Source organism: Callithrix jacchus, chromosome 13 (assembly GCF_049354715.1).
Source record: "Callithrix jacchus isolate 240 chromosome 13, calJac240_pri, whole genome shotgun sequence".
NCBI lineage: Eukaryota > Metazoa > Chordata > Mammalia > Primates > Cebidae > Callithrix > Callithrix jacchus.
This window is the reverse complement of record NC_133514.1, coordinates 92,937,205-92,964,342: the sequence shown is the minus strand read 5'-3', so window position 1 is coordinate 92,964,342 and position 27,138 is coordinate 92,937,205. Positions and strand designations below refer to the sequence as shown.

At 38.1% G+C, this 27,138-nt stretch overlaps 1 protein-coding gene and 1 long non-coding RNA gene across 5 annotated transcripts in view; one reads left to right on the top strand and one right to left on the bottom strand.

Moving 5' to 3' along the window:
• ACAA2 (acetyl-CoA acyltransferase 2) overlaps window positions 1-25,438 on the top strand; it is a 29,328-nt gene extending 3,890 nt beyond the window's left edge. For 2 of the 4 annotated variants that reach the window (XM_078348124.1, XM_078348123.1), the window contains exons 2-11: window positions 4,924-5,090; window positions 7,944-8,072; window positions 10,432-10,548; window positions 12,265-12,412; window positions 13,965-14,140; window positions 14,664-14,793; window positions 20,888-20,971; window positions 21,869-21,939; window positions 23,656-23,810; window positions 25,014-25,438. In XM_078348124.1, coding sequence (XP_078204250.1) covers window positions 4,924-5,090; window positions 7,944-8,072; window positions 10,432-10,548; window positions 12,265-12,412; window positions 13,965-14,140; window positions 14,664-14,793; window positions 20,888-20,971; window positions 21,869-21,939; window positions 23,656-23,810; window positions 25,014-25,098 — 1,262 coding nt within the window. In that variant the 3' untranslated portion in view covers window positions 25,099-25,438. The remainder of the gene's footprint in view (window positions 1-4,923; window positions 5,091-7,943; window positions 8,073-10,431; window positions 10,549-12,264; window positions 12,413-13,964; window positions 14,141-14,663; window positions 14,794-20,887; window positions 20,972-21,868; window positions 21,940-23,655; window positions 23,811-25,013) is intronic. The other 2 variants (XM_078348125.1, XM_002807501.7) reach the window with 1 other exon arrangement.
• LOC128929483 (uncharacterized) overlaps window positions 14,777-27,138 on the bottom strand; it is a 56,600-nt gene continuing 44,238 nt past the window's right edge. The window contains exon 3 of the long non-coding RNA XR_008476069.2: window positions 14,777-14,873. This is a non-coding gene — a long non-coding RNA (uncharacterized LOC128929483). The remainder of the gene's footprint in view (window positions 14,874-27,138) is intronic.

Below are 27,138 nucleotides of genomic sequence, written 5' to 3'. Positions count from 1 at the left end.
TTCCCTAATGACATGATGTTGAACATCTTTTCATATGCTTATTTGCCATCTGTATATCTTCTTTGGTAAGATATCTGTTCAGATCTTTTGCCCATTTTTAAATTGGGTTGTTTGGAGTTTTTTTAGTTGCTAATCTTTAAGAACTCTGTATGTTTTGGATACCAGCTCCTTATCAGGTACTTGTTTTTGTAAATATTTTCTCAAAGTCTTGGCTTGTCTTTTCATTCTCTTAGCGTATTTTGCAGAGCAGAAGTTATTTATTCATTCGTTTTTAGAGGGTCCTGCTCTGTCATCCAGGCTGGAGTACAGTGGTGTGAACACGGCTCACTGTAGCCTTGACCTCCTGGGCTCAAGCAGTACCCTCGCCTCAGCCTCCCAAATGTCTGGGACAACAAGCACACACCATCATGCTCAGCTGATTTCTTGATTTTTTGTACAGACAGGGTCTCATCATGTTTCCCAGGCTTGTCTCAAACTCCTGGGCTCAAGCAGTCCTCCTACCTCAGCCTCCCAAAGTGCTGGGATTATAGGCATGAGCCACTGCACATAGCCAGAAAGTTTCCAATTTTAACAAAGTCCAACTTAAGTTTTCCTTTCATGGATCCTGCTTTTGGTGCTATGTCTGAAAAGTTATCACCAAACCCAAAGTCATGTAGATTTTTCTCCTATGTTCCAAAAGTTTTGCATTTTATATTTAATCTATGATCTCTTTGTTTTCATTTTTGTTTTTTCAGATAAGATGTTTCACTCTGTCACCCAGACTGGACTGCAGTGACTTGATTGTAGCCCACAGTAGCTTTAAAGTCAGCCTCCTGAATAGCTGGGCCTACAGGCACATTCCACTATGCCAAACTAATTTTCCACATTTTTTAGAGATGGGGATCTCGCTGTGTTGCCAAGGCTGGTTTCAAACTCCTGTCCTGACATAGTCCTCCCACCTCAGCCTCTTGAGTAGCTGAGATTATAGGCTTGAGCGACTGTGCCCAGCCCATGATCAATGTTGAGACATTTTTGCCTGGTTTCATTTTGTTTGGTATACGGATGTCTCGTTCCAGCACTATTTGTTGGAAAAACAGTTTTTCCATTGAATTACCTTTCTGCCTTTGTCAGACCTCAAGGTTCTGTCTTTGTTTTTCAATCTTTTTTTTTTTTCATCTGTTCTTCAGATTGGATAATTTCTGTTTATCTATCTTCAAAGTGCTAGAATTTTCTCTCTTCATTTCTATTCTGCTGTTAAGCCCATCCAGGGAATTTTTTATTTCAGGTATTTTTCAGTTTTAGAATTTCCATTTTGGATTTTTATGGGATATATTTATTTGCTGAGATGTCCTGTTTTATTAGGAGCATATTTTCCTCTACATCCTTGAGCACAGTTATAATAGATAGTGGTTTTAAAATCCTTGTCTGTTAATTTCAGCATCTGGGTCTTCTTGGGGTTAGTCTCTGTTGTCTTTTTTCTTGAAAATGAGTCATATTTTTTTGTTTCCTCATATGTGGGTTAATTTTAAGTTGTGTTGTGGACATTGCATATGAAATATTATGGAGACTGGATTCTGTTATAATCCTGCAGTCATAATTGACTTATTGATTGTTTGGCTATTTATTTTTTGTAGGCAGTTAACTCCCTTGCACCCCCATGATAAACTGTGTTTCCCATTATAGTGGGCAGCAGCTTAAATCTAAGTTCAGTTATTTTAGGCTTGGCTTAGGTGCTTGTGGTCTGACCTACACATGAATGGTTAAACAGTCAGCCAAATATTTGGGCAGAGTTTATATGTGAAATTTGGACTGTCCCTCTGTGGTGCTCCCCTTTCCCAGATTCTTGCTCACTTTGCAGTGGCTGTGCTTACCATGAACTTTATTATCTGATTCTTCAAGCCAATGAGACTATGAGTTTCTGAGTTCCAGCCATTCCATGCATCATGGATTGTTAGCCTTCAGGTTAGTTGCTATAAATAAATTGGGCACTTACCCTGTTGAGTTCCCTTCCTGCAAGTATCAACTCTTCTCCTTATCTGTCTAGTTTTGTTCATTTCCAAGACCTTCAGGTAGTAGTTGTTCTTATAGATTGTCTGGAGTTTTCCATTGTTATCTGTTGGAGGGTTGGTCGGATAGGAGCATAGTAGGCCATGACCAGAAGCAGAACTAATGACATTAGGAAGAAGGTATGGAAAGGGGAGAAGAATGAAATAAAACAAGCACTAATAGGCTAGGTGCAGTAGCCCATGCCTGTAATCCTAGCAGTTTGAAAGCTCAAGGTGGGAGGATTGTTTGAGCCCAGGAGTTCAAGACCAGCCTGGGAAATACAGCAAGACCCCATCTCTACCAAAAAAATAAATAAATAAAAAAGTAAACATTAGCCAGGTGTGGTGGCACACAGCTATAGTCCTACCTACTTGGGAGGCTGAGGCAAGGGGATCACTTGAGTTGGGGAGGTTGAGGCTGCAGAGGTCGAGGCTGCAGTGAGCTGTCACCATACCACTGCACTCTAGCCTGGGCACAGAGCAAGACCTTGTCTCAAAAAAAGAAAACACTGATATAAAAAAAAAGGCAGAGACTGTTCAGGAAGGAGGATGAGAGGAAACTTGAAAAGATTCGGGACGGCATCATGGTACGAAATAACCCATTTACCAGAACAAAACATTTGTAATGCACCAGACTAGTATTTATGGCCTTTTGTAACTATCTGAATATTTTATCTGTAAAGAATGGAGTGAATCTGTTGTAAATTATAGTTATGTATGTTGCTCCTAATATTCCTTTAGACTATAAATTTCTCTAAGTAGGAATTAAAAGAGAGGTTGAAATAGAAATATTTTAGGCTAGGTTTGGTTTGATGAAAGAGCTCATAGACATAAACTGTAAGATTATTCTTAGATACCAATAGTGGTATAATGCTTGAATAGTCTCATTTGTAGGTCAGTATCTTAGCATATACCCATTGACAAAAGTCCCATAATGACAAGATGTGGAAATGTGAGCTTAGATTGTTTTAGAGAGAATAAAGTTAGTATATGCAAAAAAAGTCTATTGCATAAGTGTCCCCTCTCTGTTAGCTGTAATATTTAACTTGCAGAGTTGTTGGGAAGATTAGATTTTGTATGGAAAGTGATAAAATATCTAGTATTTAGTAGCCCTTATGAGTGTCAGTATGATGAAATGGCTGTAACTGATGCTACTTACTGATAAGCCTGTTTTGCACTGTACAGCTGTAATGATGATGAGTGGGTACCACTTACATCATAATTATTATAGATTTGTAGAGTCACAAGTGTTTTTTTGGCAGATGGCAGTAGGTGATTGGGAAGGGGTGATTTTTATTTATTTGTACAAGGACACTGAGTTAACTAATAGTGTTGCTGTACGTTTATAATCTTAGTTTGCATTAATAGATGTATAGATAATTCCTCTGTATTCTTTGTGCTTAGATAAAATGCATGCTATTTCTTTATATTCTAAGGGACACATTTGAATAGGATGTTGGCAAATTACAATGTCTTTAGCGGAAAGCAGTCAGAATTAATGTCAAATAAAGAACTATTGAAAAAATGCCTTTTATTTACCTGAGATGGGTCTGGGGACTTAAAGGTTAGCTGACTTCAGACACTGGAGGTGGGGGATACACCTGTAGAAGGTAACCTGTTTTGCCCATTTCTAAGAGTAAAAGAAAATAGTTCAGGTTATTTGAAGTCTGTAACTTGAGTGATCCTGTGACTCTAGATACGGTGGTGTATATAAATCAAATTCAAAGCAGCATATATTCTAGAAAGTACATCTCCATCTGTCTTGGTGCTTTTGGATAGAACTAGAATTGATGAATGAAAGACTTGGTAAGCTGAGTCAGAATAAAGAAATATTGTTATACCCAGACAAGTTAGATGGAACAGCGCCATGCTCTGAGTTTGAATCATGAGTCCTTTATTCATAAGCGGGTGGCGGAGAGACGGCTAATGCTCACAGTTCTCTCTGCCCCAAGGGAGGAGCTGGATTCCTTTTTATACCTTGCTTAAGGTAGGGGAGGGGAAACCTAGCTGGAGCAGAGTTTACAGAAGCAGAGCAAGCAAGTTAGATAAGGAGGCTGATAACCAGGAGGCAGGAGGTTCTCATGATTGTTGATTTTCAAGGAGGGTATGCACAAGTGGTTCCCATGATTGCTGGTTACCAAGGGGGTATTTGGTACTTGTCATATAATCAATCAAGGGTGGGCATTCACAATGGCAAGTGGGCTTGCCAAGCAGGCTATGGTTATAAAGGTTATATGTTTCTATAGTTCTAAGTACAGCATGACCCAGCACAGTAGCAAGACCCAGGTATGCACTTAATGGAGGAGTGGCAGGAGGGGTGAGGCATAGTTCAAGATGGAGTCTGTCTGGCTAACCCAGGGTAGGTTAGCACAATATCATTAGTTTATGTTGTCTGCTGATGGACACAATGCTTCATGCAGTAGCATATGCTGCCTTACTGAAAGTTTTCTGGCAGAGGTTTAGAGAGAATTTTTTGTCAGGAATTTTTAGAGGTCGTTCGTATAGGGGGAATGGTTGACCTTAGGCAACCCTGAGGCACCTTTGAAGATTCTTTTATTCTAATAATAGGCAATATACTCCAGCACATAGAAGGATTTTAGTTCTCAACAAATGTTTCTAGCATTGTGAAGCATCAGAGAACAAGAAAGTTGTCTAACCAGAATGGCTTTACATCACAGCATGCAGTGCAGTTCTTGGTACCTGCATGTAGGTAATGATCAAACTGGCAATCCTTAAGACTCTACTTCCATGGATGTGACTTGTTCTAGGTATTACTGCATGACAGAAATATCCATGACCTAATTTAAAATTGTATAAGGTTTCACAGTGAGATTATTTGAAGCATTTAGAGGTATTTACTAATCTGTGATTATTTATAAATCTCCCCTTGTTGCAATAGGTGTGTTTGTCATTGCTGCTAAGCGAACACCCTTTGGAGCTTACGGAGGTCTTCTGAAAGACTTTACTGCTACTGACTTGTCTGAATTTGCCACCAAGGCTGCGTTGTCTGCGGGCAAAGTCTCACCTGAAACTGTTGACAGTGTGATTGTAGGCAATGTCTTGCAGGTTAGTAGGGTAAAGGAAGGGGTTCACTCCTATTGCTTCTTTGATCAGATTCTAAAAATAATTCCTTAACATATCATTAAACAACTCTGTTATAAGTTAATAATAGTTACATACTTTAGTTACAAATTACTCAGATTACAAATTTGAGTAATTCTCTGACTCCAGAATCAATGGCATACATAATTCAAAGCATCATATGTTCTGGAAACTGTCTGTCTGTCTGACTTGGGATGTATTTCAGTGCAGCAGATTGACTTCCTTGGCTTACGTGAAGTTACTTTTCTCTATATGGCACCTTAGTAAACACAAGCAATACAGCACACCTCCCCAAATTTTCTTACACATTGTAGGAGCTTGATCAGTGTTTGTTGTAAGAAATAAGATCCTTCTTTACCCTCCGTCTTGCTATGTGTGATGTACAAAATCAATCATTCATATGAAGGTAATTGAAAGTTCAGAATTCCTTTAAAGTATACAAACATTTATTGGATACCTAGTTAGAGGCTATTGTAGGTGCTATGATACCCAAGGTGGACCAAAAGAAGGTAATAATCTATTGAAAGAGGTAAGATACACACACACACACACCCCTTATATATCTATCTACACAAACATATTTATGATATCTCTATTTAAAGGTGTCAGTGAGGTGATCATTGCTAAAGGAAAGAGAATGACAATGGACATAGAAATCACTAGGCCTTGAATTTGAACTTTATTCTGTTCATCTTGCCACTGGGTATCTTCACACCCAGAAAAAGCAGGGACCTTTTTCTTTGCAGTTAATCTCTTGAACCTACAATATTTTCATAAAGAATTTTTTATATTATCTTTTTTTTAATCTTGTAACTTTTACCTCTGACCTAAGAAGACGTTAGAACAGATTCAAAAGAAATGGGTTACTTTTGGGGTTTGTGTTTTCTAGAGTGTATTTTAAAGGAGGTTTTTTCTTTTACAATTCTGTTTTTTCCCAGCATGGATTCTCTCAAACTTTGTAACACAAAGTCACTAAAAATAGTATCAGTTTCATTGTGTTTGTGTCTGTGATCCTAAAGACAGTCTTGCACTAAGTTTTCTGTCAGGCCATGATAGAGTTTTCTTGTAAGGATGTTAAGTGCTTAACAGATAAATATTTTGAGTTAGGCCTTTATTAAGAGAGAACAGAATACGCGTCTAATAACATTTGACAAATACCACAAAGCTGGTTTTCTAATTGAGTTTAATATTATTAAATATCACTTGGAACAAATGAGTTTTACTTTATTCTTAGGAAACAATGAAATTCAATCTGGATTACTTTTTTTTCTTTTTCTTCCCTAATTGCCCTGGCTAGAATCTCCAGTGTTGAATAGAATTACAAGAAATGGATATCTTTGTCTTATTCCTGATTATAGGGAGAAAGCATGTGGCCTTTCACCTTTACATATGATGATAGCTGTGGGTTTTTTATAGATTCCCTTTGTCAGATTGAGAAAGTTGCCATCTGTTCCTAGTTTGTTCAGTGTTTTTGTCATGAAATGGTGTTGGATTTTGTCAAATGCTTTTCTGTGTTGACTGAGATGATCATGTACATTTTTTATTCTGTTGATATGATGTGATGTATTATTTGACAAACCTTGGCAAAAGAATATCCATTAGCCATTAATTTTTTAATGATATTATTTTGTAAAATAAGATAATTTCATCTCAGTCGACAAATGAAACATTTAATTAGTGGATTAATGGATGTTATACTGAGTTCCTCCCAATTCCATCTGTATTCAAAACGCTTAACTTATAAATGTGCCGCATTTGTTGAATTTTATTTTGAAAATCTTGAAACCTACACAGAAGTTAAAAGAATAGCACAATGAACATCCTAAAATCCTGTACCTTGATGAACCAATTTTTTATATTTTGTCAACTATGCTTTTGCTCTTGCTACAATACAGGCTGTTAATGTTTTTAGTTATTATTGGGGTTTTTTTTAACTCATTTTTTTTACTCAAAGTGTGGTCCTTGACTAACAACTTGCAAAATGGTTGTTAGTCACCTGCGAAATGGTTAGAAATGCAGAATCTCAGGCAGACCTAGACCTGTTGATTCAGAACCTATATTTTGTTATAACAAGATGCCCTGGTATGCATTTAAAGTTTGGTGAGTGGTGGTCTAGTCCTACCTGTTACTCTCCTGACCAGTCATTCATCTGTCTTAGTATACAGTATACAGTCCTCAGCCTGTTTTACATTAGAATTACTTAGGATGCTTTTTAAGACTACTGATGCCCAGGCTCCACTGGTTTTGCCTTTCCAGTTTAATTGATTTGCTTAGGAACTTGAACATGAGTGTGTTAATAAAGCCGCCTAGGTTATTCCAGCCTGCAACCAAGGTTGAGAACCACAGCCCCAGATACTTCCTCTATTAAGGAGCATACTACTTTAGGATAGCCTATTCCATTTTTAAACAACTCTGTTATAAATTTCTGTCTTATATTAAGGACTTAATGGGATTTCTCTAAGAAGCAGTCATCTTTAATATATTTGAAAACCAGTTGACCGTGGTTACACAACATTATTAATGTGTTTAAGTAATACCATTCAACTATATACACTTAAAAATGGTTACAGTGGTAAATTTTATGTGTATTTTACCACAATAAAAAAATAGAAAAAAAACCCAATTGACTAAATTATAGTTTTTATTCAGATCATAAACACATATTAGGTATATTGTACTAAGATGCATTTTGTCCTAGCTTAGAGCCACATAGTTTATCATTTTTGATAGATTGCCAACATTTCCATGTCATTTTATGCTTATTTTTAATTCCTAGATTTATAGAGGAAATTATTTTTCTTTTCTTTCTCTGTTCAGAGTTCTTCAGATGCTCCATATTTGGCAAGGCATGTTGGTTTACGTGTGGGAATCCCAAAGGAGATCCCAGCTCTCACAATTAATAGGCTCTGTGGTTCTGGTTTTCAGTCCATTGTGAATGGATGTCAGGTATGGACAATATTTTTTTTTAATTCTCTGAAAATATGTTAGTAGATACTAGAAGAAATGTCCTAGCACTTTAGTCATCTTATAATGCTGATTAGAAGTCAATAATTGATTTTTCTTAGAAAAAATATACACGGGAAGAAAATAGTTTCTTAAAAGCTAAGAAGGAGGATCACTTGAGCCCAGGAATTTGAGACTAGCCTGAGAATATAGTGAGACCTCATCTCTACAAAAAAAAATTTTTTAATTAGCTGGGTGTGGTGGTACATATCTGTAGTCCCAGCTACTTGGGAGGCTGAGCTGGGAGGATTGCTTGAGCTCTGGAGGTCACATGAACCATAATCATACCACTACATTCCAGCCATGGGCAACAGAGTGAGACCCTATCTCTGGGGGAAAAAAAAAAAAAGCTAATAATGAACCTGAAAGCGGAATAGGCCTGTCACAAAAGAACAAATACTTTTATGTTTCTACTTCTTTGAGATACCTAGAGTAGTCAAATTCATAGAGACAGAAAGTAGAATGGTGTTTCCAGCGGCTGGTGAGGGAAAGTTAGTGTTTAATGGATATGGAGTTTGTTTTGCAAGATGAAAAGCATTCTGGAGACGGATGGTTCTGAGATGGATGGTTGCATCACAGTATGAATACATTTAATGCCACTGAACTGTATACTTAAAAATGGTTAAAATGGTAAGTTTTACACATACTTTACTAATATTTATTTATTTTTTGAGGCGGAGTTTTACTCTTGTTGCCTATGCTGGAGTGCACTGGTGTGATCTCGGCTCACTGCAACCTCCACCACCTCCCAGATTCAAGCGATTCTCCTGCCTCAGCCTTCTGAGTAGTTGAGATTACAGGCATGTGCCACCATGCCCTGCTAATTTTGTATTTTTAGTAGAGATGGGGTTTCTCCATTTTGGTCAGGCTTGTCTGGAACTCCTGACCTCAAATGATCCACCCACTTTGGCCTCCCAAAGTGCTGGGATTACAGGTGGGAGCCTCTGCGCCTGGCCCTCCTACAATGTTTTTTAAAGTTAGTATATTCATCATTGTTTCTGAGTGCTTCTTTGTAAATCTAGGCACCCTGCTAGATTTACATTCAATATCTCATTTAATCTTACAGCCATCATGTGAACCAAGAACTTGTTAGTATTCCCATTTTACAAACAAGGAAACTGATTATTAAAGCCATTGAGGTTTCTGAGTCATAGAATTTGAACCCAGGTCTGTGAGAGTTACCTGTTGAGGCACTGAATAAAGACTGAGGCAAGCAGGAGAGCTCAAGAATTTAGGAGATAAGGAAATGTGTTTTATTGCAAAGGAAGTGAATGATGATGTTAGTAGAAGTACAAACTTAGTTTGACCTTTTTAAAGGATGGTTGGTTAAATATATTTGTTTCTTTGAGCACAGGGGAAGAGAGTACAGGGAAATCCAATTTTATTTGTAAAAGTCTTCATTTTATTACAAAGTAAGAGCCAGAGGTATATTTTAATGAATAAACTGTTTTCACATTAATTTTTTTCTATAACAATATATCTTGAATAGTGACCTCAGTTTTCCTAGTAATAATTTTAAGAACTATTGGGTTCTTAGAAGCTCATTTTTTGCTGCTTTTCTGAGAAAGGCAAATGGTGGCAAGTGCTAGAAGAATGAAATGACTTCCTTTTTGTGAGCCATCTAGATTGAACTAGTTCTTGTAAATCTCTGGGATATATATTTATTAATGGGATACATTTTTCTTTTGCCTATTTTTATTTTTTATTTTTTGAGACAGAGTTGGCTCTGTCACCAGGCACCAGCCTGGAGTGCAGTGGCAGGATCTCACCTCACTGCAACCTCTGCCTCAGGGGTTCAAGCAATTCTGCCTCAGCCTCCCGAGTAGCTGGGACTACAGGGCGTGTACCACCAGGCCCAGCTAATTTTTGTATTTTTTTAATAGAGACAGGGTTTCACCATGTTGGCCAGGATGGTCTCGATCTCTTGACCTTGTAATACGCCCACCTTGGCCTCCCAAAGTGCTTCTTTTGCCTTTTTAAAGGGTTTATCCTTTATTATCTGTTGTACATTTATGTCAGACCTTAATATCTCTGCTAATTTTCAAGATTTATATTGTGTTAAGAATTAATATTCTTAGCCAAATGTAGGTAGGGTCTGTTACTCAGGCAAACATGACTGAAACCTTTTAGTTTTCTCCCCCTATATCTTGGTAATGGATACTTCAGCATTTCCTTTTGAAACACTGTAAGCTAGGGCAAAATATTTGTTAGAATCACCACTAATTTGTAAAATCAGTATGTTTCTTAATACATTGTTTGGGTATGGTAAAAGGAGTTTTTATTGTTGTTTGTTTTTAAATAGGAAATTTGTGTGAAAGAAGCTGAAGTTGTTTTATGTGCAGGAACTGAAAGCATGAGCCAAGCTCCCTACTGTGTCAGAAGTGTGCGTTTTGGAACCAAGCTTGGATCAGATATCAAGGTTGGAACCATAAAAACTTTAAGTAATTAGTTCTTATTAGCATTATGTAAGTAATTTTAATAGCATACCTTTTATGGGAGAGAAAACTAATTTTGAAACCAGTTTTTTTGATGAGGATTGGCAAGATTTGAATGATCTGAAGTTTGTAAACTCTTTTTTTTTTTTTTTTAAAGACAGGGTTTCACCATGTTGGTCAGGCTGGTCTTGAACTCCCGACCTCAGGTGATCCTCCCGCCTTGACCTCCAAAGTGCTTGAATTACAGGTGTCAGCCACCACACCCGACTTGTAAACTATTTCAAAACTCTATTTTGGTTGTTGGTTTTGACATTTTAACCATATGAAACTAGATTCTATCTCAGCAGAACTTTAGAAGTGTAATTATCCTGTGTAAGGGGCCATAGGCATGGGAGTGATGGAGGAAGGGAAGAAGTGGATTAAAAAGATGGGCAAAGGCCGGGCGCGGTGGCTCACACCTATAATCCCAGCACTTTGGGAAGCCGAGGCGGGTGGATCACGAGGTCAAGAGATCGAGACCCTCCTGGTCAACAAGGTGAAACCCCGTCTCTACTAAAAAAATACAAAAATTAGCTGGGCATGGTGGTGGATGCTTGTAGTCCCAGCTACTCGGGAGGCTGAGGCAGGAGAATTGCTTGAACCCAGAAGGCAGAGGTTGCGGTGAGCCGAGATCGTGCTATTGCACTCTGGGTAACAACAGCGAAACTCTGTCTCAAAAAAAAAAAAAAAAAGATGGGCAAAAGAGTGAAGTAATCTACTTAAAGTTAGTCATCTGAGTAATTAAATTTTGTTTCTCAATCTCAGAATAGATTTCCTATTCTTCACAGAAAACTTTATCTTTGAATACAGATTATATTGTCCCAAATGAAACAAATACTGATCTTTTATCTTTGAGAGCTTACAACTTGAGAATGAAATTAAGTTTTCTTCTCATTCCCATGTGAAAGGGTTACTGACATTTTATATTTTTTAGCATTTTCAATAGTAATATTTGACTTACACTGTTCACCCAGTTTCTCACCTGGCCTTTTTGGAAGTTGAAAGGAAAAGAGAATCTATGAGTATTTTAGCCACCAAACACATTGGAGAAATCCTTTACAAAGACAAGTCAGTGAGTCAAACGTTGATGAGGCAGCAAAATGGGGCACGCTTACCGAAGACTCTACTTAAATAATAATTAATAACCTTTCTGTAACTCTGGGAGCCTGTCCCAAGTTCTTTTCAGCCGCATAGTACCGTTAGAATGAACTATTCCTGTCACTGAGGCACAGGATGAAAAAGAAACACAGATATACTCTTTATTGAAGAGCTCAGAGCTGGTTTACAAAGGTGGTTACAAGAAAACATTGCATGAAGACTCCTTGTCAGGTTTTCTACAAAATATGACCTTGAGGCTTTAATTTTTTATGGTAAAACAATTTCTGTGATCTCACCATACACATCTAGTCCTGTTGGCTGTCCTTAGACCCCCACATTTAGAGAGGGGCAGAGAATATGTGCATTTTATTGTGTGACATTGAATGTTTTCAAAACATTGCATCTAAAAAAAAAAATCCCAGAACTGAATAAGAATAGTAATAGTAAATGTTTATGAGAAAGTCTTAATTTTGTTTATTGGAAGTGTTGATTATATAAAGAAATTATAACATATTACTTTTTAAAGGTAATGCCTTAACAAATCACTTTGTTAATGTCTTTAGCTGGAAGATTATTTGTGGGTAGGATTAACAGATCAGCATATAAAACTCCCCATGGCAATTACTGCAGAGAACCTTGCTGTGAAACACAAAATAAGCAGAGAAGAATGTGACAAATATGCTCTGCAGTCGCAGCAGAGATGGAAAGCTGGTGAGTGAAACTGGAAAATATCAATATTTATAGAATATAGGAAATATTTTCATCATTTCTATTATGGTTATATAATATTTACAAATCATACCTTTAAGAATTTTTACATCATCTTTTCATTATTCCTTTGTTTTTAGATGATCAGCTACTTTATTAATTATTGCAAAATTAACTAGAAATTTCTCTTTTGGCCGGGCGTGGTGGCTCACGCCTGTAGTCCCAGCACTTTGGGAGGCCGAGGCAGGTGGATCACGAGGTCAAGAGATCGAGACCATCCTGGTCAACATGGTGAAACCCCATCTCTACTAAAAATATAAAAAAAAAAATTAGCTGGGCATGGTGGCGCGTGCCTGTAATCCCAGCTACTCGGGAGGCTGAGGCAGGAGAATTGCCTGAACCCAGGAGGCGGAGGTTGCGGTGAGCCGAGATCACGCCATTGCACTCCAGCCTGGATGACAAGAGCGAAACTCTGTCTCAAAAAAAAAAAAAAAGAATCATTGCACCTGACTCAGACTTAGAACTAGTCCAAGACTCTAGAGTGCCCTGGTGTAGCACAGCAGGTTGCTACAGAGCCAGTCCAAAAACAGGCAACATGATAGCAGTTGTTTTATCAGTGCAGCAAGTTGAAGAAATGTGATATTTTAAAAATTAAACTGTTAAAGCAAGTGGAAACTCTTATTTAGGAATATTAAATGCTTGAAGCAGTGTGAATAAAATCCATCTTAGCATTTCAGAAGGATAAGTGGAATAGAGCTGATGCCATCCAACTCATCTGTGCTTTTTAGTTATATGTTCATAGTGGAAGAGGATTGGTCTAGAAGTCAAGAGTTATCAGTTATATTTCTAGCTCTACCGTACACAAGTTATCAAGCTCAGTCAAATCATTTATTCACTGAACCTCTGTAAAATAGAGAGAACAATATTTGCCTTCCCTGTTTACCTAATAAGGTTGTTTTAAAACCAAATAAGGGTATATAAGGACAGTATTTTGCCAATTATAAAGTGATAGCAAAATTAAGGTGGGTATTACCCTATTTCTGAAGCTGTAGATTACTACAGTACATTCCAGTCAGTGGAGGTCAAAATAGGTAAGATGTTTTACTTATAATTGTATTAGTGATCGCTCTCATAATTTCTTCAGGTTGCCTATCACTATTAAGTTTCAGTTAGAGTACTTTGTGGCATAGACTTCTTGGTAACTTTTTAATTAAGCATCTCACCAAAACAAGTTTAAAAGGGGCATTAAATCCATTTGGTGCCATTACGTCTATAGCTAAGAGACAAATGCTGCTAACAGTTTTAGCAGTGCCTCATCAAAAAAATTGTGGTTAAAAAAATTAAAATACAATTATTAAAAGATGTAACATGCATCTATAGAAACACATGATGGTATTGTAAATCCTCCAATAGGGAAGGTAAGTTGTGTAAGTAAATAATAAAGACTCAAATTAAAGCAGACTGTGAGGAAAGGGTAGATCAGAAATTAAATTGAAGAATGTTTATTTTCATGTTTCTTTTTTTTATTCTTATGATAGTCTTTCTACTATTTTAGCTAATGATGCTGGCTTCTTTAATAATGAAATGGCATCAATTGAAGTGAAGACAAAGAAAGGAAAACAGATAATGGAGGTAGATGAGCATGCTCGGCCCCAAACAACCCTGGAGCAGTTACAGAAACTTCCTCCAGTCTTCAAGAAGGATGGAACTGTCACTGCAGGGAATGCATCGGTTGGTATCCCCACAGATTAGCTTGAATTCTTCCTGATGTGGTCAACACAAAATAACCATGAAGTATCTTGTAAATACTTTTTATGCCAGTCTTTAGTGTTTAGCTTAAACTAATAGTGTTCATATTCAATTAATTTGGTTTTTCACAGTCCCACACAAAATCTTTTCATATTTATATAACACTCTTCTGATTTCTTAGTTTTTTTCAGAACGTTGAAAAGAAATCTATCTGGTTTATTATTTGGCTTTCAAGCTTTTTTTCCTCATGCATACAGTTCATCAGATTTCTTCTTACATCTACTCACATCTAGATAAAAGTTTTTCCTTGACACCCTTTTCCTTTTCATTTAGTAAAGTTGTATTCTGTGTCTTTAAATATCTCCTTCATCTACAGATGGAGTTCTAATTGTATCCCACATTGTGCAGTGGCTTCCTATGTACTGCCATATTCCTAATACTACTCCAATAGTAATACTACTCCATTATTTTAGCTTTTAGATAATCTAGTATTTTTATTTTCAAGGGGATAGCTGATGGTGCTGGAGCTGTTATCATAGCTAGTGAAAATGCTGTTAAGAAACATAACTTCACACCACTGGCAAGAATCGTGGGCTACTTCGTAGCTGGATGTGATCCCTCTATCATGGGTATTGGTAAGTTTGTAGTAGAACAAACTGGTTCTATAATATTTCTGGAGATAAATCTTCTGAAAAGGTGGCCAAACCAAGGTCACCTGTGGAGAAAAGAAGATGAGTAATCAGTTTAAACAAAAAATCTTTATGAAGAACTGTCCTAGACACAATAGAAAAACCAAGACTGTGTAGACTCCAAGTAGGCAGTAATCATATTTGAGATTTAAAAAAATCAACACACAGTAATCATATCTTATTGTTCCTTTGAGATTTTAGAAATCAAAACACAGAAAATAACAGAATTACATGATTCTGACAAAAGAAATTATGAGATAGGAGAAGTCTTGGGGCGAAATGGAGAAGGCTGTATGGAGAAGGTGGTACTGCAGCATCTTGCTGGTTGTTTTACACACAATCCAAGTACCTCATTCAGTCTTCCCATGTCTCCAGTAAGGAAGACATCTTTGTGAATGAGGAAATTGAGGCTTAGGGAGGTTGTCTTGTAAGGTTCCAAATCAGTGACAGCCAGGGTATGAATCCAAGTCTCTGAATTCAAGTGCTCTCTTCACTGCAAGTTAAATGCATAGTCTCAGGAAGTCAAAGTAATATTCCTTTTGCTCAGGTATTAGCAAAATAAAGAATTATAAATAATTATTTAGATTATTAAAGTACTAGCTGGAGAAAATTTGGAACTCTATAAACCTGTATAGTTTTGGCTTAAAATACTTGGTTTGGAAGTAGAACAAAGAGCTTTTTGCTGGATACACTAGGAACCATGCATGATGCTGAATTTTAATAGTTCCTGTCATTATTCTCTGGGGAAACAGGGAACAAATTAAGTGCCTCACTTGGAAAAATAAAATTTGGTGCTTAGTAGCTTTGAGCTCTCCCACCTATAACCTCCCACTCTAAGGAAAAGCCTGTCCTAGGGTATAAATTTCAGATTGTTTATAGGTCCAAGTGTTTTTCTATCAGCTTAGCCCTTTTTTTTTTTTTTTTTGAGACGGCGTTTTGCTCTTGTTACCCAGGCTGGAGTGCAATGGCGCGATCTCAGCTCACTGCAATCTCTGCCTCCTGGGTTCAGGCAATTCTCCTGCCTCAGCCTCCGGAGTAGCTGGGATTACAGGCACGTGCCACCTTGAGTAACTAAATTGTTTTCTGAGGTGGATTCCAAGAGAGGAGGAGGATAGCCTGTTACTGACCTGCCGTCTCAGAGATCCTTCAGTGTAAGTCCACAGGTCCTACTCAAACAATAACCACCTATGCTGATTTGGGATTAAAACTCAACCATATTTGCTGCCATGTCCCTCAGAGAAGACATATCTCTGTACAGAATTCCTAAGAAAGAAAGCTGGCATGCTCATATCTTGTCATCTTTCAATATATGCCACTATTCAAATTTATGTCAGCAAGAACTGCAAGATATTATGGCATTTATTATTTTGATATCTAGAGCACTGGTTCCCAACCCCAGATGATTGTCAAAATCCACTCACAACCACACACCCTTAGATTTTGTGTCAGTAGGTCCAGAGTGGAGCCCAAGAGCAGAGGGGTTTTTTTTTTGTTGTTTTTGGTTGTTTTTTTTTTCAAGACAGAGTCTTGCTCTGTCACCCAGGCTGGAGTACAGTGGCACAATCTCGGCTCACTGCAACCTCCACCTCCCGGGTTCAAGTGATTCTCCTGCCTCAGCCTCCCCAGTAGCTGGGATTATAGGTGCCTGCCACCATGCCTGGCTAATTTTGGTATTTTTAGTAGAAATGGGTTTCTCCATGTTGGCCAGGCTGGTCACAAACTCCTGACATCAGGTGATCCACCCACTTCAGCCTCCCAAAGTGGCTGGGCTTACAGGCAGAGCCAGCACCCCTGACCCAAGAGCAGATTGTTTTTGTTTTTGTTTTTTTTTCCATACAGTTAGATGTTTTTGATGATCAAACAAATTTATGTGACATAGGTTAGTTATTTTATACTTCTTTTTCATATTTAATAGGTTCTGATAGATTAGCATAGTCAGTGAGCAAAGAAAGTGTTGTTTTCCTTCCTTCTGTTCCTGGGCTTGAATATTTGTCCTAAAGTACAATGAATGCCACTGTGGTAGGACTGTCATTTTTCCTGAGGGCTTGAACAGAGCTGTGTGTTCTAAGTGTCCCACAGTATCAGATGCCCCCTTCACCTAGAAGCCTGGCTGTCACTTATGTGTAATGATGGGATTAAACAAGGTAACTACTTGAAGCATCCCAGATGAATAAGCAGGGAGAATAAGTTATTGAGTAATGGGAATTATAGCTAACTATATCTAACTTATAAGAATATTGGTTCCTCAGTTCTGTGGTTACATAATGGATAGCAATCCTTAGCCCTGCAGAATAGCTGCAGATCAAGAAAAACGGGGAAGCCATGACTTAAAGAGAATAGTAATGGTTCTGAGGAAGTACACAACTATATAAAGACAGCACTCCCTGGAACTCTTCAGGGGTGGCAATGGTGGAGGTGGGTGGGTGGAATTTTGAGCCTCTTCAGCTGGAGCAGTTCTGGCATTATCTATTATTTGGCTTCATATGCAGAAGGAATTCTGATGCTAAAAGAGAAAAAGTTTGAAAACCAATTCAGAGTACTACTGATGAGTAGCTTGATGACCAGAGAGATGCACAAAGTCACACAGCTGTTAGTGGCAGGAACCAGACTAGAAATAAGGTCTCCTTTTCCTAACAAGAATACTAAACCTTCCTCATCCCAGTAAATAACAGAGTGGTCTGGGAAGAGTCCTTTAAAAATCAAGTTATGGTCTAGCATAGTGTTACAGTTGATTCTGAGTTAAAGTGAACATACTGAGTCATGCTTGCTGTATTGTTTCTGCAAATAAGGAAGTATGTATAATGGTCTGAACATCGTCCACCCTTCCTTTTATGTGTCTGTCACCACTGTTGGCTACTTTGTACCCTGACCAGGCTGGATGACGGATGATTTACTATTGACTACTCATCTCATTTTCACATTTTTATGCTTTAGACAAAGAGAATCTGGAATTGCATCCTGTAGTAAATTGGTAGCCACATGGAACTGGCACTTTAAATTGAAATGCAGTAACTGGATAGTCCTAATCAATAAGCACATGATTTGTTGTTCAAAAAGCATTCTGTGTGACAAAATAAATGAATATTAGATTTCATTATGCCTTTCTTGTAAAGACTGATTTTCCATTTTATAAGGTAAAATGCTTGTGAAACTTGATGCAGAATATTTGACTACTTGCATTCAACAGAACATACCAGATATTCTTTGTAGACATTTTTGGCAGTTTCATTCTTCAAGAACAAGAAGAGAAGTAGATCATCTTCTCTAGCCAAATTTTTTATGTTTTGGGAAAAAATACTGATTTACTTAAATTCTGAGCAATATTAAACTCTCATTAGTAGATTATCAGAAACTTGGGAGCTACAGTTTATTTCAGAAATCTTGTAAGATGGAGTTGCATTTCTTAAGTTAGGAATTATGTTTTAAATTTTCTGCCTACACTTGGAGTTGTAAACATCGCCTTACTGCATAAAACTTTCCCGGAGAGGATCCAAGAGGCAGTTTAGGAGCAGCTCAGGATTGCAGCTCCCAATGAATGCGGTGAGTGGACACCACATTTCCAGGTTGATATCTATTGCCCACAGGCCAGGAGATTCCCCAGGCGGAGGAGCCCCACAGGTCGCCAGCGCGGCTGTTTTGGCCGGCGCGGCTATTTTGCCAGCACCCCAGTGTGGCGGATCTCCGTACAAAATACACTGGTCTGGTTCCCTTTTAAGCTGGCAATTGGAGCTCCAGGAAGGCAGTCGCCCACTCATCTGATTAAACAGGGGACAGAAACAGGGAGCCAGGCCAGGAGATTCTCAGGCAGCACCATTGTTTCAGCCGGTGCAGTGGGTCGCCACATGGGAAATCACACAGAGCCCGGCGCCTTCTCAACAGGCGACTGGAACACCTGGGAGAGAGTCAACCATTCAACATTTAAAAAAAAAAAAGGCTCTCAGGCAGGGAGCCAGGTGATCAGGCTCGGCGGGTCCCACCCCCACCACACAAAAAAAACCCCAGCAATTGGAAATGCCCTGGGTTGAGAGTTTCATGGCAAGCACAGCTGAACCTGGGATGGTCCAGCTCTGAGCGGGAGGGGCGTCCATCATTACTGAGGCACTCCACCCCTACGGAGGTAGTCCGCCATTGCTGAGGCAGCCCGCTGTTGCCGAGGCAACCCGCCACTACAGAGAGAGTCTGCCATTATAGAGGTAGGCCACCATTGCCAAGGCAGTTCTAACCACACCCATATAAACAGGACCGCTGGGAAGTCCACGTGGCAGTACAGTAAAGCCCACAGCAGCTCAGCAAAGCCTCTGCAGGCAGACAGTGACTAGGCTGCCTCCTTGCTGGGCAGGGCAGCCCTGAAAAAAAAGGCAGCAGCACAACGGAAACCCATAAATAAAGCCCTAACTCCCCGGGACAGAGCGCCTGGGTAAAAAAAGAGGGGTTTATGAGTTCTGCTGCAGCAGACTTAAACATACCTGCCCAGCAGCTCTGAACAACAGAGCTCACAGCTCAGCACTTGAGCTCCTATAAAGGACATACTGTCTCCTTAAGCAGCTCCCTGACCCCCGTATATCCAAAGAGTCACCTCACAAAGGACTGATCAGACTGACATTTGGCAGACATCATTCTGGGACAAAGATAGCAGAAGAAGAAACTGGTAGCAACCCGAACCGTTCCGCAGCTGCTGCAGGTGATCCCCAGGCAAGCAGAGCCTGGAGTGGACCTCTGTAGTCCTACAGCAGAGGGGCCAGACTGTTAGAAGGAAAAATAAGAAACAGAAATAACCTCATCTTCAACTGGACTTCCCACTCAGAGACCCAATATGAAAATCGGCAACTACAAAGACAACAGGTGGATAAATCCACAAAGATGGGAAGAAACCAGCACAAAAAGGAGGAAAACACCCCAAACCAGAACACCAGACATCACACTATCGGACTTCAAACTATACAACAAGGCTATAATAATCAAAACAGCATGGTACTGGTACCAAAACAGAGATATAGACCAATGGAACAGAACAGAGGCCTCAGAGGCAACATAACATATCTACAACCATCTGATCTTTGACAAACCTGACAAAAACAAGCAATGGGGAAAGGATTCCCTGCTTAATAAATGGTGTTGGGAAAACTGGCTAGCTATGTGCAGAAAGCAGAAACTGGACCCCTTCCTGACACCTTACACTAAAATTAACTCCACATGGATTAAAGACTTAAACATAAGACCTAACACCATAAAAACCCTAGAAGAAAATCTAGGCAAAACCATCCAGGACATAGGAGTAGGCAAGGACTTCATGACTAAAACACCAAAAGCATTGGCAGCAAAAGCCAAAATAGACAAATGGGACCTAAGCAAACTCCACAGCTTCTGCATGGCAAAAGAAACAGTCACTAAAGTGAATCGGCAACCAACAGAATGGAAAAACAGTTTTGCAGTTTACCCAATCTGACAAAGGGCTGATATCCAGAATTTACAAAGGACTAAAACAGATTTACAAGAACAAAACAAACAAGCCCATTCAAAAGTGGGCAAAGGATATGAACAGACACTTTACAAAAGAAGACATACAAGAGGCCAACAAACATATGAAAAAATGATCATCACTGGTCATTAGAGAAATGCAAATCAAAACCACATTGAGATAACCATCTCACGCCAGTTAGAATGGCGATCATTAAAAAATCTGGAGACAACAGATGCTGGAGAGGATGTGGAGAAAAAGGAGCAGTTTTACACTGCTGGTAGGAGTGTAAATTAGTTCCACCATTGTGGAAGACAGTGTGGCAATTCCTCAAGGACTTAGAAATAGAAATTCCATTTGACCCAGCAATCCCATTATTGGGTATATATCCAAATGATTATAAATCATTCTACTATAAAGACACATGCACACGCATGTTCATTGCAGCACTGTTTACAATAGCAAAGACCTGGAACCAACGCAAATGCCCACCGATGATAGACTGGACAGGGAAAATGTGGCACATATACACCATGGAATATTATGCAGCAATCAGAAACAATGAGTTTGTGTCCTTTGTAGGGACATGGATGAATCTGGAGAGCATCATTCTCAGCAAACTGACACAAGAACAGAAAATGAAATACCGCATGTTCTCACTCATAGGTGGGTGTTGAACAATGAGAACGCATGGACAAAGGGAGGGGAGCACTACACACTGGGGTCTGTTGGGGGGAATAGGGGAGGGACAGCGGAGGGGTGGGGAGTTGGGGAGAGATAGCATGGGGAGAAATGCCAGATATAGGTGAATGGGAGGAAGGCAGCAAATCACACTGCCACGTGTGTACCTATGCAACTATCTTGCATGTTCTTCACATGTACCCCAAAACCCAAAATGCAATAAAAAAAAAACCTTCCCTGAAGTGCCTCATAGTTTCCCATCTCTCTGTGCCCATGTGAAGATACTATACTGCTGCTATTTCTTGACTTTTATCCAAATGGACCTGAAAATTCAGAGTGTAGCCACAGTAACTTCTGTACTATGAATGCATATGACTTGGATCCCAGGAAACCACTCAGTCTGCCTTGCTCTTTGATATCAGTTATAATCTATTAATATAACTGCCTGTAAAATCCCATATATGACTACTTTGGCTGTTTGAAATCTTAAAGCCATTTATGGTAGAACTTTTCGTGTAATTCTGCCATCTGCAATTTGAATGTATAAATAGCTTTTCACCTTGGTTACATTTTATTTTTATTTTCTTTTTTAAAGACAGGGTCTTGCTGTTTGCCCAGGCTGGTCTTGAACTCCTGGCCTCAAGTGATCCTCCTACATCAGCCTCCCAAAATGCTGAGATTACAGGCATGAGACACCGTGCCTGGCCCCTTTTTCTTCCTCTTTATTGTCACCTCATTTAATAGGAGCTGTCAAGGTAGTAAGATTTGTGGCTACTAATAACTGCCACATTTCCTCCTTAGTTGGAAAGGAGAAGCTTGATACATAAATATAAAATGACATTTATTTCTATATTTTTATAGAAGATTTTTATTTATTTATAGGTCCTGTCCCTGCTATCAATGGAGCACTGAAGAAAGCAGGACTGAGTCTTAAGGACATGGATTTGGTAGAGGTAAGTGTTCTTTTTTTACAACACAAATAAACCACATATTTTTGTAGCATAAATGGCTTTAATTTGGTCTCTTATCAGTCTTTGCATTTCATTGTAGTTAGCCTTTCCAAATGATGTACATCTAAATGAATATTAGCTTCATGAGATGCTTTGCGTTGGTGCTTTTCCCTACCTAGTTAAAATCCTTTATTTATATTTGAATATTCAAACTGCCTGATTTCCCCTACTAAAGTATAAATTCCTGGAAATTTCCTAGTACTTTATAAAAATTGGTTATATTTTAGACTATTAACATGCCTGTTGAATATTATATAAGGTGAAAGAAAATGGCTTTAATTTTATATATTAAACTGAAAAAATATATGTAAAATAATTGACATAATAGAAAAGCAGTATCTAGTGCCAAATCTACAAGTTTTTTGCCCTTCTCCCCAAATAGAGCCTCCTCCCTTAAATGTATCTGTGGCTTTTATACCATAGTTGTAGCTTGATTTGGGAAATACCTATAATTTTTGACACTGGAACTTAAATTTATTGATAGAGTGATCTTTTTCCGAATGTTAGTATTACAACTAAAATGTCTTAAGCATTTAGCATAATTAAAAGAAGAGGTGGAAACAACACTTAAAGATGACTGTTTATGTTCCACACTTTGAGTATTTGAAAATTTTAGGTGATTAAGCATGTGCTGCTTGGCATTGGGAAATAACTAACAGAACAAAGGAAATGTGTCTATTTAACTTGATAGAGAAGGGGTAGGCACAGGTGTGATTTCCTCTCTATGACAGTCTCTCACCCACGAAACCATGATTTCAGACAAATGGTTTATCCTTAAATCTCTTCCACTTTTAGTAGATCACAGTTCAGAGCCTCAAGTATAGAATAGAAAGATAATGGTGGATCTAAGCACAAATGAGGCACCATCTTGAGAGACCACAAGGTATAGTAGGAAAGAGTACAAGACTGAATTTTATCCCAACTCTGCAAAAGTTACCTTAGAATGAATTTCCTTATCTATAAAATTCCTGAATTAAGATAATACGGTACTATAAACTTAAAGTAAGGTAATTGCCAGTTTGGGTAAGTATAATATAATATGATACTTTCCAGTTATGCCACATTTCAACATAGTAACTAACCATTCCCTTTATGTATGTATGTGGCTTTGAAGGTTTATCCTTGGTTGTGTGTCAGCTTCTTGGAAGGATAGCTCCAGGTACTGCATAATAATAATAATAATAATAATAATAATAATAATAATGGCAGCCACTTACTGAGAACTTGCCATGTTTCAGGAATACACTGGACACTTAATACCCATGCTTTTACTTAACCTTGACAGTGACCCTTAGCATGATACCACAGTCACATTTTCATATGCAGAAATGTGAATTTAAAGAATATATACAAGGTCCCACACTAACAAATGATATAGCCAATATTTGAACCATCCATCTAGTTCTAAAACCTGTGGGCTTGCTACAGTATCCTACTGCATCTAGTATGTGTCCATTTATGAGATTACTGAGAATTTCCTCTAAGGGATGCATTTGACTAAAAGTATTATTTACTAAATATACCAATTTCAAACCTGATAGCTTTATATGGAATAATTGAAGATAAAATAACTTTGTGAGGTAATTTAAATAGGAAGAAATAGCAGAGTCTGCTATTGATAGGACTGGACCTTGTTAGTGTTTTACTTTTTGTTTTAAGGTGAATGAAGCTTTTGCTCCCCAGTACTTGGCTGTTGAGAAGAGTTTGGATCTTGATCCAAGTAAAACCAATGTGAATGGAGGAGCCATTGCTTTGGGTCACCCACTGGGAGGATCTGGATCAAGAATTACTGCACACCTGGTTCATGAATTAAGGTACTTGCTAGAAATAGCTGCATTTCAGATTTGCAGTTCTTTATAGAAATGCATGGATTTAGGATTCCCCAGAACAATCCAGCATTTTTCATTCTCCTTTGTGTCTCCTGCACTGGCTCTTACCAGGAACAAGCTACTTGGGCAGTGCTTTCCATCTGGTCTTACAGATGAGTCAGAGTTAGCTGTTAGTGGCTCTGCACGTAGGAACCAAGCTCTTCATCTATGTGTCCAGTCTCTGTGCACTGTGTGGCCACTCAGCATGTGTTCACTGCATGAGCAGATGATGAGGCCCTGGTTCTTATGGCACTTGTATTTTAGTGCCAGTTAGAGGAGTAAAATAAATTTATTTTGGAAAAAATAAAAGTACTGAGTACTGATCTAGATGCCATCATTTATGAAACTTGGTCTGAGCTGTTTTTATTTTCAGCTTCCAGGAGGAGCTTTCTGTGTGTGTTTGGTACATTTTAGTTTTGATGGAAGAGCTCCTCCTTCTGGTACTACGTATTTTTGGAACATTCTGCTCTGCAGAAAAATTGCAAACAAAACCAAGTAAGTCAGGCTGAAAAAATAAAACTCTGACTCCCTGTTAGGCCAGGGGAAATGCGACTCTTATTTCACTTAATAATTCATTGAGTTGAAATGAGTGATTGACACATACAAAAATAATTCCTGGATAATTTTCTCAGTCATCATCTTAGGAGTGAGGAGTACATTAAAAGAGTCTAATTTTTATGACAGGGACATGAATCGTTTCTAAATTATCTGCCCTTTCATAGGGATAAACTTTATTAATTACGTATCTTCTAAGGTGCCGTGAGGCTGTCACACCATATAAATCAAAGGAGCTGAATGTTCTTCTTTCCCAGCTTCTTCTGTTTATCAATATACCTCCTCTTCTCACTCCTTTCCCATAACACATGCAAGCTTATATATGTGTTTCAGGTCCTCGAAACCTAAATCCATTCATCTCCTTTTTAGAGTGCCTCTCTTTTCTGTGTTTTCTTTTTTTTTTTTTTTTTTTTTGGATGATTGATAAATTTTTAGCTTTCCATGTTGTAATTATAAACCAATATTGAGGACCAGGGAAAAGATTGAGCAGATGAGCTGAATAAGAATGAATAGTGCAAATATGATTGTTATTAGTTCTATTTAGTTAATTAATTTTTTATTAGAATAGATTTTAGTCACTGCTTTCTTTCTCAGGCGTCGAGGTGGAAAGTATGCCATTGGATCAGCTTGCATTGGAGGTGGCCAAGGTATCGCTGTCATCATTCAGAACACAGCCTAAAGAGACCAATGAGCTCACTCTGACCCACTGTTACTCTGCTTGGCCAGGCCACAGTAAAACAGGTGACCTTCAGAGCAGCTGCCACAACTGGCCATGCCCTGCCATTGAAACAGTGATCGAGTTTCATCAAGTCATGGTGACACAAAAATGCATTTATCATGAATAAGAGCCCATGCTAGAAGTATGTTCTCTCAGATTTTTACTAGTGAAATATGTATTTCTGAACTAAAATTCAACTCTAGAAGACATTAAAAGAAATTGTATTCTTGCCAAGTAACCACTACTTCTGCCTTAGATAATATGATTATAAGGAAATTAAATAAATGTTGCCTTAACTTCAGTTAATGTTTTCCTATTATATTTTTTAAAATTTTAAATTGTGATAAAATACATATTACATAAACTTTACTATCTTAACCCTTTTTTAGCATATAGTTCACTGGCATTAAGTATATTCACATTGTTGTACAAATATCACCACTATTTACCTACAGAACTTTTTCGATCATCACACATGGAAATTCTGTGCCCAGTAAACAATAACTCCTGATTCTCCCATCCCCTGACAACCACAAATGTATTTTGTCTCAATGAATTTGATGATTCTAGGTACCTCATAAGTGGAATTATAAATATTTGTCCTTTCATGACTGGCTTATTTTACTTCATATAATATTCTCAAGATTCGTCCACCTTATGTTGTAGCCTGTGTCAGAACTTCTTTTTTAAAAAGCTGAATAATATTCCATTGTGTGTATGAACCTTACTTCCATTCTTCCCAGCATAAAGGCCATCTTTCATCTTTTGTTTTCTCCCTTCAAAATGCCCTACAACATTTCCATTGCTTTGTCTGTTCTAAGACTGGATATCTAGTAGGGAAAGGCCCTGTTCTTGTTAACTTCATGAAAGAGCCATTGGAAATTTTAATTGAGATTAAATTGAATTTATGGGTTATAAACGTATTAGGGAAAATCTTTTTTTTTTTTTTTTTTTTTTTTTTTTGAGACAGCAGCTTGCTCTGTCACCCAGGCTGGATTACAATGGCACAATCATGGCTTACTGAATAATAGATAATACTAAATAATACTAGATAATGTTAAATAATAGCATCATGGTTCCTCAACCTTTTGCTCATATGGCTTCCTTTATTGGATTAAAAAGTTGGAGTGGCACATACATCCTCCTTTCTGTCATAGAGAGGCAAGCAGCCCACCCATGTTTTGAGATAATGGACTAGAGGCAACAGCAAGTCCAGCTTTTCTTGTTTGGGATCCTTATTGAGAAGTAGGTTTCCTCTAATGTCATAAAAATATTAAAAAGTAAGAGCACTGTATAATTTCTCATAATTAATAAAACAATATTTTGCAGAACATTTTGGTTTTTACATTTTCTTTTGTTGTAACTTATAATAAACTATCTCTGTAGGATGAAATGACATTACCATCTTCTAGAAACACTATTGATAGTTTATCAAGCCCATGAATTTCCAGATGAAGGAGGAATTGTCACCAATTAAATAGCTGAAGCAAGCCCCTTCATAGGGCATCTCCTGGCACAGGCCTTGGTAAAGGTTTATTGCTTTTCCCCATAAAAGTCTTATGTAGTTTTGTTATTCCACTGAGACCTTTCTCCTATTTTCTTGACATTTGGTTATTGCTAATGAATAGCTTTGGATATTATATATCTAGCCATGCTAATCTACAGCCTATGGAACCTCTTCCGCAGGGGCTCCCTTCCCCCTCAGTGATTCCTCAAGATTGGCCTGTAATTGTTATTGACTTAAAAGACTGTTTTTATATGATTCCACTTGCAGAACAGGACAGAGAAAAATTTGCGTTTACAATACCAGCTATTAATAATGAACGGCCAGCTTGTTGATTTAATTGGAAAGTGTTTCCTCAAGGAATGCTAAATAGTTCTATCATGTGTCAGTTTCCTGTAACTCAGGCTTTGCTCCCCAGTAGAAAAGAATTTCCTGATTGCAAAATTACTCATTTTATGGACGATATACTACTGGCAGCCCCAGTGGGGCCAGCACTT